The sequence below is a fragment of the Poromitra crassiceps genome (assembly GCF_964638095.1).
Source record: "Poromitra crassiceps genome assembly, contig: HAP1_SCAFFOLD_223, whole genome shotgun sequence".
Lineage (NCBI taxonomy): Eukaryota > Metazoa > Chordata > Actinopteri > Beryciformes > Melamphaidae > Poromitra > Poromitra crassiceps.
The window spans coordinates 106,257-122,538 of NW_028152168.1; the positions used below are offsets into that span (position 1 = coordinate 106,257).

A 16,282-nucleotide genomic window follows, 5' to 3' on the forward strand; every position below is an offset into this window, starting at 1 on the left:
TTAGACAAGCTAATGACCAGCCTAGTCAATAGCCGATCCAGTGGACTGCTAGGTAAGACAAATCAGTAGTCGGCTTCTCATTTCTCACTGACGGTCTCTCAGTTGCCGGTGCTGACAGATCATTGGCCAGATCCATAGCTGGCTTTGGCAAAGATATAGCCTCCGACGGCTCAGTAGTCTTAAATTTGTCCCTTATGCTGCCCCATATTATGCTGCCCCAGTGTCTGTCCTCCATTTAGACTGTCTGGACAGACAACAGGACAGTGGTAAAGTGTCTGTCCTCCATTCAGACTGTCTGGACAGACAACATGAGGACATGTTACAGTGTCTGTCCTCCATTTAGACGGACCACAATTGGTTTTTATATCAAAAACCAATAAACGGAGGCAACTCTTGAACAAGCCCATTTTTTTCTTTACGTCCGTACTACGTCACCACGTTAACCCCGAAGCGGAAGTGAACACGTGGGGTCAGTCTGACGGTAATCACGCACGTTTGAGAGGCCACGAACCTTGCACAGGTACATTTGTCTCTTTTATTAATATTAATTCATTTGAGAGAAACAAACAGTATCCGTAACGTCATCTGTCTTGTTTTGCTCTCTGGTCGCTGAAGAGCCGCTAATAAAAAGTTCTGGAAACTCTTCTGGTTAAGCTAGCTAGCAGCCAGCTAGCTGTCACAACGCTAAGTAGATAACGCTAGCGTTAGTAGCTAACCACGCTAACTGTCTGCCGTGAAGCTCGGACTGTAAACTGCGCTGAGTTTGATGGAATATTTTTGTCCCGTTTCAGGATCAACAGCAGCGTTAACTTCACACATCAGTCGCCATGGCTGTGAGAGCGTCGTTTGAGAAAAACAACGAGATCGGCTGTTTCGCCAAGCTGACCAACACATACTGCCTGGTGGCTATCGGCGGATCAGAGAACTTCTACAGGTGAATCAAAGCGTTTTTAGAACGTTAGCTACGCGTTGGCATGTTGTGTGTCGGGTACAGGTTTATATAGGCAGCTGGTTCAACCAGTGTAGCATGTAACGTTAGGCTAAGCTAACAGTAACTCAACCTCAGGTGGCCTGGCTGATGTCATCCAATCCAAGTGCAATCTGTGCTGTTGAGATGAATTGATGCGAGCTAAGGTAACTTTATGCTAGCGTTACTAACCCAGAGAAAGAATAACACGTGTCTGTCAGGCCAGTCCTACGGGGACTGCCCCCTAGTCCGACACCTCACGAGACCGACACCTCATGGTTTTGGGTTAGGGTCTGGGGGAGGTTAGGTTTAGGCGTGGGGGTGGGAGAGGTTAGGTTTTGGGTTCGTGGGGGTGGGAGAGGTTAGGTTTTGGGTTAGGGTCTGGGGGAGGTTAGGTTTAGGCGTGGGGGTGGGAGAGGTTAGGTTTTGGGTTAGGGTCTGGGGGAGGTTAGGTTTAGGGTTAGTGAAAAACGGGGAATATAGAACCCGGGGAACATAGACATGATCCCCTGTCCAATGCCTCTTTTTTCGGACTCGTGAGGTATCGGACTAGTGCCATGGCACCAGTCCTACATGATACTATAATTATATTAAGTGTGTCTAAAATTGATCTGGCAACATGTCAGCAATTGCTTACATATTGCAATTATTATTGTGGATGAAGAAAAATATATTTTTGCACTGCTAGTGACAGGTGAGTAGGACAAAAACTAAAACGTTAGATACAGAGAAAGAAATACAATCCTGCACACTGTCCTGTGACCGAAACGCCACAATAAAGTTTCATTCACATGTAGACAGTGTGGAATTATTATTTATTATGAGGAGGAACTGTTATTATGTCATTACTGTGGTCATGGGCACTAGGGTTGGCATCGACCATCGACGATGGGGCAACCCCCATCGTCCTCTGAGCCTAGAGGACTACATCGGACCATCGTGATTAGGGATGGGTACCGAACTCGGTACTTTTACAGGCACCGACCGAAAGTGGGCGGTACTACCGAGTATCAGTTCACATGACATGAAACGGTACCTCATTTCGGTACTTTTTTTTTTCTATTATAATTTAAAAATGTCGGTACTTGAACGCATCTCAGTGATACAAAGACAGCGAGCGAGATAGAAATTCCGACGTGTGTGTTTGACATTTGATTGTGAATTACCAGAGAGAATATACTGTGATTATGTGTGTTATAAGGTACGACCGTTTGAAAGAGCTCCCTTGAGGTGTTACTGTTGTCAAGAATATGGGCATGTGGCTGCTGTATGTCAAAAAAAAAGAAAGTGTGGAAGATGTGGAAAGGAGAAATGCAGTGAAGAGAGGTGCATTGAGAAAGAACAAGCTAAGTGCTTACATTGTGAGGGAAATCACTATGCAGGGTCTGTGGAGTGTCCAAGGAGAGAGAAAGAAAAGGAAGTGAATAGGATAAGATAAACTAGGGGAATGTCGTATGTGGAAGCTGTTAAGAGATGGGGGTGGGAGAGAAATGAAGAGAGGAATAGGATGGTGGTACAGAAGGAACCAGAGAAGAAAAAGCAGGAAATGGATCGAGCTGACCTTCTATGTGTAGAAAAGAGGAAATTTTTGGCTTTCATTGCTATGGTGGTCAACTGTGCTGTTGATGTGACGGGGAAGACGGAGAGAATCGAGATGGTGCTGGACGCTGCCAGGAGGTTTTTGGACGTGGTGGATGTAACTGGGAAAGATCTAGACAATATACTGAGGGAAGCCTTTGATAAAACCCAGACGAGTGAGTCTGGGTGACACAAGAATGGACAATATTATGTTTTGGAGTTTTTTGGGTGGACGTAGTTTTGTTTTTCACACTGAAGAGAATATTTTTTGTAACTGCTAAAATCCAGAAGGTGGCGGTAATGCACAGAAGATGTTTGCCAACCGCCATAAAACACTAGAAGAAGAAGAAGAAGAAGAAATTCCGACGCAAACTTGAAGGCAACACACACGAGGGTGGGTTACGTCATCACGTCACTGCCAAAACAAGCTGAAGAGAAGAAGATGGCCTCTCGCTTGCGGTCCAAAGTGTGGCACTGGCTACACTTAACAAAGATAGACTCAGACAACGCTCGCTGTAACATTTGCGATGCGAAGTGCAAAGCTGGCCAGGGGAACACCTCTAACTTGAGGAAACACTTGGTCAAGCATAAAATCTTTTTAAATGCGGAAGACTGTAAAGTGTTCGATAGCCTGAGGGTGGACGCTGCAGCCCCACCAGCAGCAAAGCACCTACAGCCAGCAGCTCCTCTGCTTCGTTACCTGAAACGGACAGCGACGACGACGAAACTTCAAGTGTCGCAAGTGAGGCGTCGACTTCTTCAACATCAGGTAACGTCATTTAATTAGCTAACGTTAGCTGGATAGTTGTAGCTTATAGCTTAGCATGTTTAGTAGCGTAACTAGCGTTGCTAACGTTATTATTATCCTCAGTTCGTGTCACCGTGAGACGTGTTATTCAACGTTACACTCTTGCTTTCTTTGCTAGGCCACCGTGTGAGAGTCGCACAGGAGACACCCTTCACCCCGGCAGAAAGTAAATGAGTGTCACAGGGCCAGTGACTGCCTTCATTGTAAAAGGCATGTTGCCCTTCGCAACGGTGGAGTCTCCATGGTTCAGGTAAATTATTTATTTATGTATAAATGGGTGATAATGTGTGTGTGTGTGTGTGTGTGATATTCATAGAGTAAGCTAAGTTACTAGCAATAGTTATTTTTATTGTCTATATATAGGGAGATGACAGGGACCCTGAACCCAAAATACTCCCCTCCCTCCAGAGACCTTCTCACAAACACACTTATTCCAGCTTGGTGTCGTGTTGAGAAGAAGAATGTGAAGGAGGAACTCAGGGCAGTTGACCATATTGCAGTGACCGCTGATGGATGGAGCAGACCATTACCTTGCACAAGTAAACTCTTGGTTTGGGAGGGAAGAGGGAGGGAGGGAGGGAGGGGTTTTATTTTGTTGGGTGCTGCTGCTAAACAAAAAAAAATCTAAATAAAGAACAATGTTGAAATTGAGAAGTTTGGACTTATTTGTTTTAGAAACTGTACATTTTTGTTGTAGCAAAAAAAAATTTTTTTTTTTTTTTTTTACTCAAAAAAGTATCGAAAAAGGTACCGTTTTTGGTACCGTACCGAATTCCAGGTACCGGTACCGTACCGGTATCGATTCAAATGTGAACGGTACCCAACCCTAATCGTGATTATCTGTTTGAATTAAAATTCAGCCGATTTAATAATAAAAAAGGCCAACTCCATTCCACCACAACGCGCGGGGGACACACGGGCGACATTAAACGAGCGCACCCTGTCCCCAGTTCAGAGAAGCGGTAGAGCGAAGAGGAAGGGAGGATAAGCAGAAGTCGGACTCGGTTGTAGACAAAGAAGAAAGTTCACGTTCTTTCCTGTTTTCAGCCCAATGTGTGTAATGTGTTCCAAGTGTTCAACTGTGAATTTGTCGTGGATAATTCTATATGACATACATATAATATGTCGAAATAAATAGGACACCTTCTCAGTCGCTGTGAAGATATGAATCTGTTTAATTATAACCACACATGAGCATTTATAGTCAGCTTTGCACGCAAAGCCCAATTTCACACAATGAAAGGAAACCACACCACCTAGCTAATCGTCCCTCAGGGACCTTGTTGTTGACCACTTTTTACCTAGAAACGATTTAGCTTATTCCATGCATGAGTCATACAAAAATTCTTCCACATATCCTCCCTTTCTGACCTGGGTTTGGACAATGGATTTTTGCATACTCACATGCCTGGCTCAAAGCGAAACCGCCGTTCCCTTTCATGACATACAAATGACAATGTTATATATTGGAATATATGACCTTATATTAACAGGTGTTACAATCTGTAAAATATAGGCTAAATTGAGAATAAAATGAAATAATAAAAAATGACAATATTAAAAAATGAAAATGAAACCACAATCTTTTCAGAGAAATATGTCTATACAATCATCATTCCCTCCCTTATAGACCTATTTCTTTAACCCACTGTTCTTTAAGCATAGCTATTGCTTTTTCAAATCAAAGTTAACCTGAAACTATCTTGATGACGACAACCTCATGGGCCCCACCCACTTTTTCCAGTGAGCTATTTCCATCAATTTCCTTCTCCACCCCTTGGGGATAAACACATCAAGTCTCTGGTTCTTTATAGACAAAATAACGACTAAATATAAAGTAATTATAACAAAATTAAAATAACGGAACACCTGTGTGCATATATATGTATATATATTAGATAATGACCAGCAACTCACCACCTGTGTGTGTGTGTGTGTGTGTGTGTGTGTGTGTGTGTGTGTGCTGGAGCACTTGGCATATACCCAACCCCCATGCTGTTGACTCTTGTGCTCTTCCGGTGCAGAGAGAGAACTTCTTCTGGCTTGGGGCATACATGGACGACACTGGTTTTCACTTTTTGTTCTGCTATTTGGGGTGATCTCTCAGATCCTCCAACCCGAGAGCCGGCCCACCGCAGATTGTGCCAATTTTACCTGACTGGCCACTTTCCTCTCAGCCAACACAGATGACTTCAGCCTTCAGTGTCTCCGCCCCCTTTTCACAATACTCTCTCCGGCTCATCAGTCAACTGTCATTCATTCGAATATGGCAATGTCGGGGTCCCGTTGTGTATATAAGTGTTTATCTCAGTGCATTGCTCCGATCATTACACAGAAGCTTGGTAATACATATATACATACACACAGCATCCACAAGCAACTACATTTCCACCAACCATCCCATGTGTCAATTCCCCCAATGAGTGATGGTTATGATTTGATTTGTATACCAGATATATTCAAAACCTCTTCACTTACCAGCATTTCACAATTGAGACCTATTCAAAAATTAATCACATAGACCAAAAATGTTTGTCATCAACTCTAACCAAACTGAAACAAAAACACTCCTTCAGCATATCAACAATTCATTTCATCACTCTTTGTTGATTTAGACCACATCCTCCAAAAACATCATACTGACTTCAATCACCAGAACCAGGATACGTGCAGGTCTGTAGTACATATTGCTGATTCTGGCAATGTGCCCATCAGTTCAAAGCTAAATGTGAAAAATAAATCTACCACATGTACATCTGCATACAACTATGAATTGATTATACATATTACTGGACATAAAACCATCAAATAATTCATCTCTTAAAATAAACAAAACACATAACCTTATCCTCCAGACACAGGATACATCTGTCAGTTTGACACTCAGACAAACATAAAACATTAGACATATACATTCAATTCACATGAACCACAGACATGAACCACAGACATGTGACATGACATAACACAAAGACAATTAGCTTACAGTATCTCGGAGGAAGGAGCTGCATGTCTGTAGTAGCCCCCCCACCCCTTCTTTTCCAATCCACTGTAAAGAAGATATATATCACGGGACGGCACGGTGGCTCAGTGGTTAACACTGTTGCCTCACAGCAAGAAGGTCCCGGGTTCCAACCCTGGTCCGTCCCAGGTCCTTTCTGTGTGGAGTTTGCATGTTCTCCCCGTGTCCGTGTGGGTTTTCTCCGGGTGCTCCGGTTTCCTCCCACCATCAAAGAAAGACATGTATGTTATGGCGCATTCCTTTATAACTGGGAAACGCAAACAAACTGGGATGTGGCGGTTGAATGACGTCACATCCGTGTGGTTTGCTTTGGTTTGCATTCCATTTTGCGGAGAACTGGGAGCTGGGAAGTTCACTGTTGAATTGCGTCACATCCGTTTAAACGAGTCAGATCCGGTCGCAAAAGCCAAGATGGACGCCTCCAAGAAAGCAATTCTTGTGCTTGCGCTCTCCGAATACAAGAAACTACAGGATAAATACGAGGTTCACCTCAACAACATAACCGATTTACACGAACAAGAGGAAGAAGAAGAAGAAGAAGAAAGACTAAGGCTCAGAAGGTAACGTTTTGAGTGGGTTTTAATCGGTCTTTTAACAATCAGTACACAAAGGGCGAGGGCTCTCCATAGCAGCCTCGTTCGCTGTATCTCGGTTCCGTAGAGTCTCTCTCTCCCCACCCCATATAATTTATAATAGTCTGCTAAATGCCCTGTGCAGTTTGGCAGTAACATAGCCAGTGCTGTGATAATTGTTTCAATTGTAGGTTGTAAAAAATAAAGAGCATGGTCTTGTACCTCTTTCTTAAGCCTTGAGACAACTGTAGTTATGATTTGGCTATATATAAAGATTAATTGATTGATTGAACTTTAGGTTTGAATAAATCTGTTTAAGATTCCAAATAAGATAATACAACTTCACACATGCTGAACATTTTCTCTGGCGCTGCTCAAATTGATTGAAAATTTAAATAATAGTGATAGTAGATAGGACTGTAATAATATTTCAATGCCAGCTATTCTTTAATTAAATATTTCTCTCTCTCCCTCTCTAATTTAGGATGCAGATATCCACTGTGCTCCGGTCAAGACAGCGAATAATCATCTTGAAGACTGGAACAGAGTGGGAGGTCATGCTAAACATGGATGACTACACTTTTGCACGCCATGTCCGAGTCAGCAAGTCACAGTTTGAATATCTGCTGACGAAGTTGCAGCAGAACGGGATAACAAAGGAACATGGTCTCGGTCGACCACATGTCCCGGCGACAAAGAAGCTGCTGATGTTCCTGTGGTACATTGCCAACCAAAACAGCTTTAGGGAGATATCAGACAAGTTTGATGTTTCACAGTCCTCAGCTCACAGGATCATCATAGAAGTGCTCAGCATCATTTGTACCATGGGACACACCTTCATCTCCTGGCCAAATACTTGTGAGAAAGCGGCAACTGCTGCTGCTTTCCACCGCATCTGTGGCATTAGTGGTGTCATCGGTGCAATTGATGGGTGCCACATCAGGGTGCAGAGGCCACCCATAAGAGGAGGAGACTACATGAACAGAAAGTCTTTCTACTCCGTCCTCCTTCAGGGAATTGTAGATGAGAGAGGGCGCTTCATTGACATATTCGCGGGGCCACCAGGAAGGGTCCATGATGCCAGGATGCTCAGGCTCTCCAACTTTTATGCAACATGGCAGGAGAAGATGGGCGAATACAGCTTGCTGGGAGACAGTGCCTACATTGGACAGGACTTCCCATTTGTCATCACTCCAAAGCGTGACAATGGGGCTCTTACCGAAGTAGACCAGCTGCAGAACACAGACATCAGCCGTGGGAGGGTGATCGTTGAGCAAGCCTTTGGAAGGATGAAGTGCAAGTGGAGGCGTCTTAGAGATCTGCAGAACACCCGGATCGATTCTGTGGTCATGATCATTCTGGCAGCCTGTTTTCTGCACAATATGTGCATTGGTGCTGGAGAGCTATGTCAGGAACACCCACATGGCTGCCCAAGGCAGGGAGATGACAACGAGTAATAGACTATCGCAGTGATCATCAATCTATTCCATATAAAGGACCAGTATTGTTTCATCTGGTTCGATATGATTCCATGACTAACTGTATTGTAGGTAGAGAAAAACAGTGAAACTATGATGTGACTGGTATTTGATTTTTTTCTTCTTCCCCCATTTACTGGTATTTTGTTGACACTGACGGTGTAGAGCATTTGATGTGTTATTAGATTTCTTTGTCTGGCCCACTCGAGCTCAAATTGGGTCACATGTGGCCCGTGGAAATGAAATGAAAAGAATTTGACACCCATGTAGAAAAATTGTATTATGCCATGGTCTACGAATGTTTTTGTTACTTGTTGTATGCATTAACTTGAATTAAAATAGCTATTTGATCACAAAAAAATAAGTCATTCTTTTATTCAGAGGGAGTGGACTGAGGCTGGAGTCACTCATAACTGAGAAGTAACTGCTGATTTTCTTCACACTATTCTAATTTCTTGAAATACTGTTTTGGGGGTTTTCTGGAGCTGTAGGCCAAAATTATGAAAAATGAAACAAATAAAGGCTAGAACTATTTCACTGTGTGTAACGAATCTATAATCTATGAAAGATAGAAACATTTAGCGATTGATTGCTGCTTCACTTTTTATTCAGTCTCTGAATATCCTAAAGCCAGTGGTTCCCAAACTTTTTCACATCAAGAACCCCTAAAATGACACCAATTAGACCACATTTGAAAAGATTTTGTCCCAGGCTCCCCATCTGATAAGATTTCTTCTTTTAGATGTTTCATTACAGAAAGTGTATGAAAGCCATGCGCAAAAAAAGTCATACTGTGAGAATGCGAGCGGTTCCAGATGGAAGCAAGGCGGAGGCAGAGTTCAAATCATCATTGGTTGATTTATTTCTTTGATGCACCAGGTGTATTTACAGGATTTGATAAGTGAAAACACAAAAATGCAAAAATGTTCTGAGACATAAAAATAAAGAAAATAGATAATTATTCTAACTGGACAAAACAGAACTACCGGTAAACTCTAAACAAACACATAGGCTAGACACATACATTCTGTCATTGTATTGCTTATGGCTGTAATTGTAGTGAAAATAAATCATTCCCCTTTTTGCTGAGGACCCCCTGGACCTCACTTTGAGAACGGCTGTCCTAAACATTGATTTTTGTTAGCACAACTTGTTGTGAAGTGGTGTGAGGAGCACAACCTAATTTTAAATGTAAAAAAAGGGCAATTGTTTTTTATCACAGTCCAGTTCTGATCCACGGGGAGAGAGTAGAGCAGGTGACATCGTATAAGTATTTAGGCATTCATTTTGATTCTCAGTTAATGGGGTCACCAAGTTGAATTTGTATGTTCTCGACTCGTATTAACCAGCGACTGCATTTTCTGAGAGGGCTTTAGGGTCCATGGAGTGGATAAAAACATGTTCTACAGGGCAGCCATTGAATCCATTATCTGCTATTGCATCACTACATGGTTTGGCAACCTGTCCGTTAAACTCAAATCACAACTTCAAAACCTAATTAAGAGGGCTGGTAAAATTATTGGTATGCAGCCTCCATCTTCTCTCTAAGAGATTTTTGAGAAGACAGTGAAGAAGCACGGCCTTAAAATCACCTGCAACCCAAATCACATCCTCCACACAGAGTATGAGCTGCTGCCATCAGGCAGAAGGTACAGGTTACCAAACTGTAAACTGAACAGGTATACATTTTCTTTTGTTCCTTTGTCAATCAAACTACTCAACAGTAAGAGATGATGCATTGCAGAGCATCTGTATGTTGCACAACACTCCAGTGTTTCATATTCTCTAGGGCAGTGGTGCAATATTATCTTTTAATTTCAAATTATTTGGGGGGATGTAATCTAACTAAAGACTCAGTCACACATCTAAAAAGGTGACATACAAAATATGCACAGTATATGAAGTTCAAGTTATTTTTGGACACAAATAGTGCAACATCTGAAAATACTGAAAAGATTACAGTAACATTGTGCAACAACTAAAAGTTAAGGTAGGCTAATGCTTGGCTTTCATTTGAGGTTATATAAACTGAATGAAGTTAGCACTAGCTTAGTTAGGAATGCCCTTGTGCCTTCAGAGGTAAGGTTATGCGAACTGTAAACACAAAAGTACATTTTGTCCTGCAACTGATACCGTTTAGATAAATGGAATCCACAAGTCTTCAGATTTGCTTTACCAGTTTCTTTAATTTTCACAGCAAATCCACAGCAAACATCTAGTTGAGGTAGTAAAGAATAAAATAAAAAAGTTTCAAAGCAAAACAAATATAACAAGTATAAAATTGGATAAAGAATTGTAAATTGTTCAATTTCAAATTTGTCCCCAACCCTGGGTAAACATCAATATTGTCACAGCTTGTCCAGCAACTTCATCATAATGTCTTGGAACTCGCGCCGACCGGCCCTCTGTTCTGCCAGAATCTCCTCATGCCGCTGCCGGGTCTCCTCCAGGCGCAGTCGACTGGCTTCTGCTGCCTGGTTTTGGCTGTCTTTGAGGAACTCCATGAGCTCGTCATCGACCCTTCGACGTTTCCGGGGCGTCGGTGTGGCTGGTGGTGGTGTTTCTGGGTGGCTAGCTGGTCGTTGGGTTGCTGGGCTGTCGGGGGGCTGTCGGCTGTTGGTTGGTCGTTGGGTTGCTGGGCTGTCGGGGGGCTGTCGGCTGTTGGTGAAGCTGGATTCAGCAGTGTCCGGGATTTGTCCGACGGCCTCAGGTCTGCGCACCTCTACCCCATCCAGTGTACCAACGACAGGGAAAGCGACATCGTGATGCCCGCCCAGAAGGTCGTCCATCTCTGCGTAGAATTTGAAGCGCATGGTACCCTTCCCTGTGCTTTTGTTATTGTCTTTTACCCTCTTGTAGCCATCAACCAGCGTGGCCCATTTTCTGGAGACTTTTTCTGGGGAGAAGACCACCCCAAAGTGGTTGCCCAACTTTTGTGCTACGTCTATCCATAGATTCTTTTTTTTTGATTTGCCAGCCTTTAGCCGGTCATTCAGGTCCTTCAGAGTTTTCGGCAGACCATCGCCTTCAGCCTCGATGTGCTGCCGCATGAGGTCGATCAAAAACAGTGTTTGATCCTTTGTGAATCCCTCATTTGCTGGCACGGGTGATGGTGATGGGCTGGGCGTGGGGAGTTCATTCTCTTTATTGCCATCTAAAACACACAAAAGTAACAGGTTAGCATGCACAACATTAACATTACATACATTACCTCATTTGGCAGACGGTTTTATCCAAAGCGACTTACAATAACACATTTTTGTCTATGACAACTACAACTTCTGAAGGAATAGTGGTAAAGTTTAGGTTAGTATTTTTTTTTAAGAGAGAGAGAAACATTTTCACTATTTCTTATTATGATTATTATTATGTTTATTGTTGTTATCTAACCTGTTAGAGGGCTTCCAGCAGGGTCGACCAGGGTCACACGGTATGTGCATGCCTCATTTAGGAAGTATGTTGTGGGGTCTTCTGCTCGCTGGTAGAGGAGGCCAGAGAACTGCTGCTTCCTCCCGGAATCCACAAACATGTTGTCATCACTGTCCAGATAGACTACAAACACACACACAACACAGAGTTAGCATCACAGCCATGGAGTCATGGAGAGTAGCCTAACAGGAGAGCTGGATTCACTCATTCATTATATCATAGGCAACTTCTCAATGTTCAAAAGTCAGTCACAGGCAAGTTGTACACTATTTCAAATCATTTTCCACATAAAATGTTACCTAACACCTAAGAGTAACGTTTCTGATAAAGACAACTGGTTTGGTAATCATTTGCCAGTGTTTTTGAGTGTTTTACTAGGGCGACTCTACACAAAATGTCCTACACTCGCCTCACACCATTGTTCTTTTTCAGGAGTAGGCTATCTATGGAGTGGATAGAAAGAGCCAGCACTCAAAAATGAAATATCCTTTGTAGTTTTATTCCGTTTCAACCAGTACAACGTACGCGTTTCAGCAAGAAGCCTTCGTCAGCGTTCTTCTTGCTGAAACGCGTACATACAAAGGACATTTTTGAGTGCTGGCTCTCTCTCTATACTCCATTGAAACTCCTGTGCCCTGCACCTAAAACTAACCTAACCTAAAAATTGTACACTGTTTCAACTAATTTTCCACATAAAAATGTACCTAAATATCTAAGCGTAATATTTATGATAAAAACAACTGGTCTGGTAACCATTTACCAGTGTTTTACGGCGAATCTAAACAAGAAAGCCATCGCCCGAATCATTTGTTTGTAGCTCATCGCTTGTAGCCAGGCTAACGATTGTTAGCGATGCCAGTACAAAACTCCACATTTTGCGGGATGTTGCGCATACAAACACCGTAGGAACATGTCCGCAGACAGAAGTTAGACAATACCGTATCTGTGACTGATTTAATTACACATAACTAAGACAGAAGTGCTATAAACAGTTTTTACTCCAGCTTTACTCACGATAGAAATGCGGTGCTGCCATCTTGGATCCTCGAAGTTGGGGCTACTGTGGCTCCTACGAGTTTGGAATGGGATAAACCAGCTCTGATGACGTCACCGCCCAGCTCACGACCTTTCAAAGGTCATGAAGGCGTAACATTACCAGTCCCCAGTTATAAAGGAATGCACGATTAGGGTTAATACTCCTGTCAGTGCTCCTGACCAAGGTACTGGCAAAAGAACTGGAGTTGGTCCCCGGGCGCTGCACTGTGGCTGCCCACTGCTCCTAGTTCTAGGAAGGTTCCTAGTAGAGGATGGGTCAAATGCAGAGGATTAATTTCCCCAAGGGGATAAATAAAAAAGGATAACTTAAGATGGCCTCATACTGTATAGCAAAACAGCAGCAACAGGCGAGAGAGAATTGCCGGCCAACGCTCTCCCGTCTGCTGTTTTAAATCCTTTGCACAAAGTTGATGCAATATCGTCCTCTTCTTTTTACGCGCAAGTAGACGTATTGTATTGTCCTCTTCTTTACGCGCAAGTAGACGTATTGTCCTCTTCTTTACACGCAAGTAGACGTCAGACAGTCCGATAGTTCAATTGTATTCCACTTTGCCAGCGTCCCGTGGGACCCTGGCACACCAGTTAGTTATGGTGGGACACATTACTGGTGAATGTATACTCATCTGCATTGATCCAGTTGTCCATGTTCCTTCCTGTCCACAACTCATCCGAGTTCATTGAGTCTGTCTCTCCAGGCATAAGATCAGACAGTCCTGTCCATCACCAGTAGTGCCACACCCATTGTCATCTGTCAGGCAAAACGTTCATGAGCATTCTTCACATCTTTAAATATTTCACAACAACCCTACTAGCGCTATGTAATTTGAAGCAAGCTTCCAGGCTATGTAATTTGATATGAACGTATCCTTAACGTTAAACCTATCTGAAAAGTACTAATGATAGAATAACGCTCATTCATCCATTTAATAAAACAATGTTAGCATGGAAACGTCATAGCACCTACAAGTGGCCAATATCTACTTACAGCTAACTGACGATGTCAGCAATGTTAGCGCTACTAAAGTTGTCAGATTACAAATGAATCGTGTTAGATTGATTCATGATTAACATGCAAAAATCACGATAAGTGAAGTTAATATGACGGCGGAGCAAGCACTGCACAGATAGCAAGTCTTTGTACACAGTAACGTTGCACCCTAATTTACCTTGAATATCGTGGATGTACCCTTCAATCCAGTTACTGTAGCCCTTCTTTTGAATCCTTTTGGGGATGTTGACGTTGTCATCTGCCCATTTATCAATTTTGTCAAAAGAAATTGGTGGAACAGAACTCAGGTTTTGGGACCACCGCTCTATTGTTTACAATGGGTTGTAACGCAGGCTCAGACGCATTGCCACCCCGTGCGATGACGTAATCCAAGATGGCCACGCTGTGAATAAGGTCTATTGAGCCCCCTCGACATTTGCTCGGCCCTCACAATTTTTTAACTACGTCCCTGTATTTTGGCAATTTACAGTAGCCTGCACTTAAGACAGTATCGGCTCGCTCCTCTACTGTTTTCGCTAATCTCAACACACAAAATTAATTACCAGCTTTAACAAGAGCACGATAGCAACATAGCACAATACTAAAATAACGCAATAATTACTCACAAAATTACTCACTGCTCTTAGAAAGAGTAACATTTACAAACACATTTCTTTTCATAAATTGGCCTACAACAGCCCATCAGATTATTACTAATTATCATACACTATGTCAGACTTAACGCGCATGTCCTATCATGCACATACAAACAACCATATCAATCTGCGTTAAACAATGTTAAACATCCAAGTTTGCTTTTTACATGCAGTTTTTTTACATGCGTTACATGAGTTATTCTTTCACACTTTCATGATCTTGTACATTCTCATGCTGTGACATGCACTTTGCCTATTATTTACAGTGGATACGATGTTGCAGTGTGCATTAGCCGGGCCCGTATTTGCAAGCAGCAAAACCTATAGTCTACATAGACTAATAATTACTTATGACAATACTACTCATAATTACTTGTGCCCACTCATAAGACTGCAATTTTTCTCTCAGACTCAATCTGGTCTGCTTTAGTCGTGGCAACTTTTCCACAAGTTTTTTTCTAGTTAGTATATAATTCTTCCACAAATTCAACTCACCTGGCTGTTTCCATGAAGTCGCCTCATTACATAGACTGCTGCTGCTGCTGTGTTTCTATCTCTCCTTAACATAATATTATGTTCAAAACTGAGCCCACACAAATTTAACGTTATCCGCCAGCAATTCTGCCCGTTTTAGGCTATGCCTCTCCTGATCTGCTACACCCATGCGTGCTGTGCTGTTGTCTCGCTATGAAAAACATCAACACTATTTATTGTAACGTTTCTTGATTATACAGAGGTAGGCCTACATGAAACAGATTACCAGGCGCCACTCTTTAATTCGGCATATATATAATCCACGGAGAGGTTACTCAAGTGAATAAAATGTCAATTCTGGATGTCAGTCACCTGTTATCCCCACTGGTTATCTTCTGTCTTCCTTCGTTAAAAGTGCATGTTTGGTTAAAGATTCGCTAAGACGTTTCCACGCATTTCTTTTTATTGATGGCTTTAAATGTTGTACATCGCCCTCCATGGCAGAGTGAAGTACTTTATGATGGCTTCTAAACGATATCAGGCCTCAAAAAGTTGTTTCGAGGCTCTTGGGATATAACTTTGACAGTGACGGCTGCCATTTATTCTAGTCAGCCTGTCCTGTGTTTGTCCGAGTGAGGACGGGGGGTGGGGCTTAGCGATAGGTCAATTGGAGACATGCTGTATTCTACTGTATGAAGACAATGTCACACTAAACATACATACCTGATACTACATGACTTGAGTAGGGCTGTGGCGATTCACTTATCTCCCGATTCGATACTATCACGATTCTTGGGTGCCGATTCGATTTATATTGCGATTCTTAAGTATTGCGATTCTACGATTATTGCGATTCGATAGTACGATTTATTGCGATTTTTGTTTATTTTTTTATTTTCTTTTTTCAGTTTGTTTGCTTTTTTACACTAGATTAGAACATGGGAAAAGTTGAATCATACACTAGAGACTGTATATTATATATCATGAGTAGGGCTGGGCGATATAGTTAAAAACAGGGGCGGACTGGGATCATAATTCAGGCCGGGCATTAGATACCAAGCAGGCCAGGCCGATATGGGCCAACGCGCGTGAAATTTGGGCCGTTTGAAGCCAGATTTGGGCCGTTTGAAGTCCAATTTTACAATGAGATGCACCCACTTTAACCCTGAAGTGTAATTATTACTTCAGACTAACTAATAAAGTAATAAAACCACTAGTAAACCAGTAGGCGGCGCCTGGCCTGCTGTTCAGTGA

General features: G+C 42.5%; 2 protein-coding genes across 2 annotated transcripts in view; both read left to right on the forward strand.

Annotated features, from left to right (window-relative positions):
* The first annotated feature begins 455 nt into the window (after positions 1–455).
* Positions 456–16,282, forward strand: part of LOC310770760 (eukaryotic translation initiation factor 6) — a 34,469-nt gene continuing 18,642 nt past the window's right edge. The window contains exons 1-2 of the mRNA XM_083663472.1: positions 456–520; positions 792–934. Coding sequence (XP_083519598.1) covers positions 828–934 — 107 coding nt within the window. The 5' untranslated portion in view covers positions 456–520; positions 792–827. The remainder of the gene's footprint in view (positions 521–791; positions 935–16,282) is intronic.
* Positions 6,787–8,404, forward strand: LOC310770762 (uncharacterized protein; the record flags this gene model as incomplete). The annotated part of the gene is made up of 2 exons (XM_083663474.1): positions 6,787–6,935; positions 7,432–8,404. The coding sequence occupies 2 exons, from the start codon at positions 6,787–6,789 to the stop codon at positions 8,402–8,404; spliced, it is 1,122 nt and encodes a 373-aa protein (XP_083519600.1).